Consider the following 1,838-nt stretch of genomic DNA (forward strand, 5'->3'; position numbering starts at 1 on the left):
TAAACTTCTTTATAATTCACTTTGTAATTCTAAACATAAACTAATATTATTTCAAGGTAAAAACGTCTTTTTGGCAGTGCTCCCTGGTGACAGTGGCTATTTTTAGAACTTGCTCCACAGGGCGGCGCCGTGTTGGTGACCCCTGCTGTCCATGTTGGAAAAAAACATGTTTTCATTTAATATATCCACAAATTTTTATCAATTAAGAGCAGTAATACTTAATATTACTCAAGTAAAAATAAAAAGTACAGCAGAATGAAACTACTCCTGAAAGTACATTTAAAGTGAAGATACGATGTTACTGCAGCTGCTGAGGGAAAGTTATCAGGTTTCATTTTAGAGTATCAGAGTAAAGGAACTCATTTTCATTGTTTAGTTGCTGTTTGTAAATGAGATCAGTCAGATCATATAAATAAAGGTGAAATTAGTAAAAAGTAGAGAAGCATGCTGCACTTTTCAGATTTTTTTCTCACAAAAACAGGACAGTTTAATGTTAAAGGGTGTGAATACTTTTTCACAGATGGAGGCAGTTTCAGTAAATCTTGATTAAATCATGATGGAACAAAAAATATCAAACTGGACTTGAAATGAATAAAAAAATGGAGAAGCAGGCCACACTTTTTAGCTTCAGCTTGTCACAAAGTTCCCCAGTAAAAACCAGGATGGTTTGAAGTCAGCAGGGTGTGAATACTTTCTCCTGCTGAACTTTATTAAATCAAAACATCAAGCTGGACGTGAACTTAAACATGGAGTCACTTCCTGTCAAGTTGCTATGGAAACCTCTACTGTCCTTTGCCAGGCTCTCTGGAGCGGCCGGTGTGTCTGCCGGAGCCCCTCCCTCTTCCTCCTCCTCCTCCTCTCCTCCTGCGGGGCCCGGTGCGGGGCCCTGGCCCGCTGGCACCCTCCGGGGCCCACAGGGCGTCATAGCGACCCGGCGCCTGGTAGCCGGGCTGCTCCGGGTCCAGCGGCTCCCGGGACAGCAGGATCCAGACGGCCGGCAGTTTCCTGCTGACGGTCAGACTGTCCAAGCCGGCGCCGGCCTCCAGCGGCTCCCACACCTCCAGAACCGTGGACTGGGCCAGCCGGGTCAGCTGGTGCAGCCCCTTCAGGCGCCGCTTCACCACCTCCGCGCAGGTGATCGCCTTGGAAACGGCCCGGCCGCTGGCGCTGAACAGCAGCTGACTGCAGGCCGGACCGGGGCTGGGACCGGGCTCCTCCCCCTCCTCCTGGGCCCGGCCCAGCCCGACCTCCAGCCGGCTCAGGGCGAAGCGCAGCAGGTTCCGGATCTTGCTGCCGTCTCTGACCCGGACCTCCGGCGTGTCGGCGGGAAGCCCGGCGAACGGAGAGACGCACGGCTGCTCCACGACCCGGGCCCGGCTGTAGTTCTCCATCTGGAACCAGAACCAAACCGTCAGATCAAGCTCACACCACCAGGGGGCTCCCAGAGTACCAAGCTGGCATGAGGACAAATATAAACACCTAAAATAACATGAAACACACCAGAAGTGATCCGCGCCATCTTGGTAGGAAATGCAGAGAAAGATACATAGACAAAATGGCTGCTGTGGGGATCAACCGTATGAGACAGAGAGGAAGCAAGCTGCTCTGACCGCCGGCCAACGCTCACCTAACCCCACCCCTAACCCTCACCACCTGGAGAGCAGGAACAGTTCCTCCACTTGAATCCATGTTGATGCAGACTATCAGCGTTTAAAAGGATTCATTGAGAACGGACGAACTGAGTAACAAGGTTCTGCTGACTGGAACTGTCACTACATGTAGCAACACAGAGGCTAAGCGTAGCAACACAGAGGCTAAGCGTAGCAACACAGAGGCTA

At 50.8% G+C, this 1,838-nt stretch overlaps 1 protein-coding gene across 2 annotated transcripts in view; it reads right to left on the reverse strand.

Moving 5' to 3' along the window:
* Nucleotides 1–482: 482 nt before the first annotated feature.
* rpp25l (ribonuclease P/MRP 25 subunit-like) overlaps nt 483–1,838 on the reverse strand; it is a 5,406-nt gene continuing 4,050 nt past the window's right edge. For both annotated transcript variants that reach the window (XM_007543535.2, XM_007543536.2), the window contains one exon: nt 483–1,391. In XM_007543535.2, the coding sequence (XP_007543597.1) occupies nt 783–1,391 (609 nt within the window). In that variant the 3' untranslated portion in view covers nt 483–782. The remainder of the gene's footprint in view (nt 1,392–1,838) is intronic.

This window comes from Poecilia formosa, unplaced genomic scaffold, assembly GCF_000485575.1.
Source record: "Poecilia formosa unplaced genomic scaffold, Poecilia_formosa-5.1.2 Scaffold844, whole genome shotgun sequence".
Lineage (NCBI taxonomy): Eukaryota > Metazoa > Chordata > Actinopteri > Cyprinodontiformes > Poeciliidae > Poecilia > Poecilia formosa.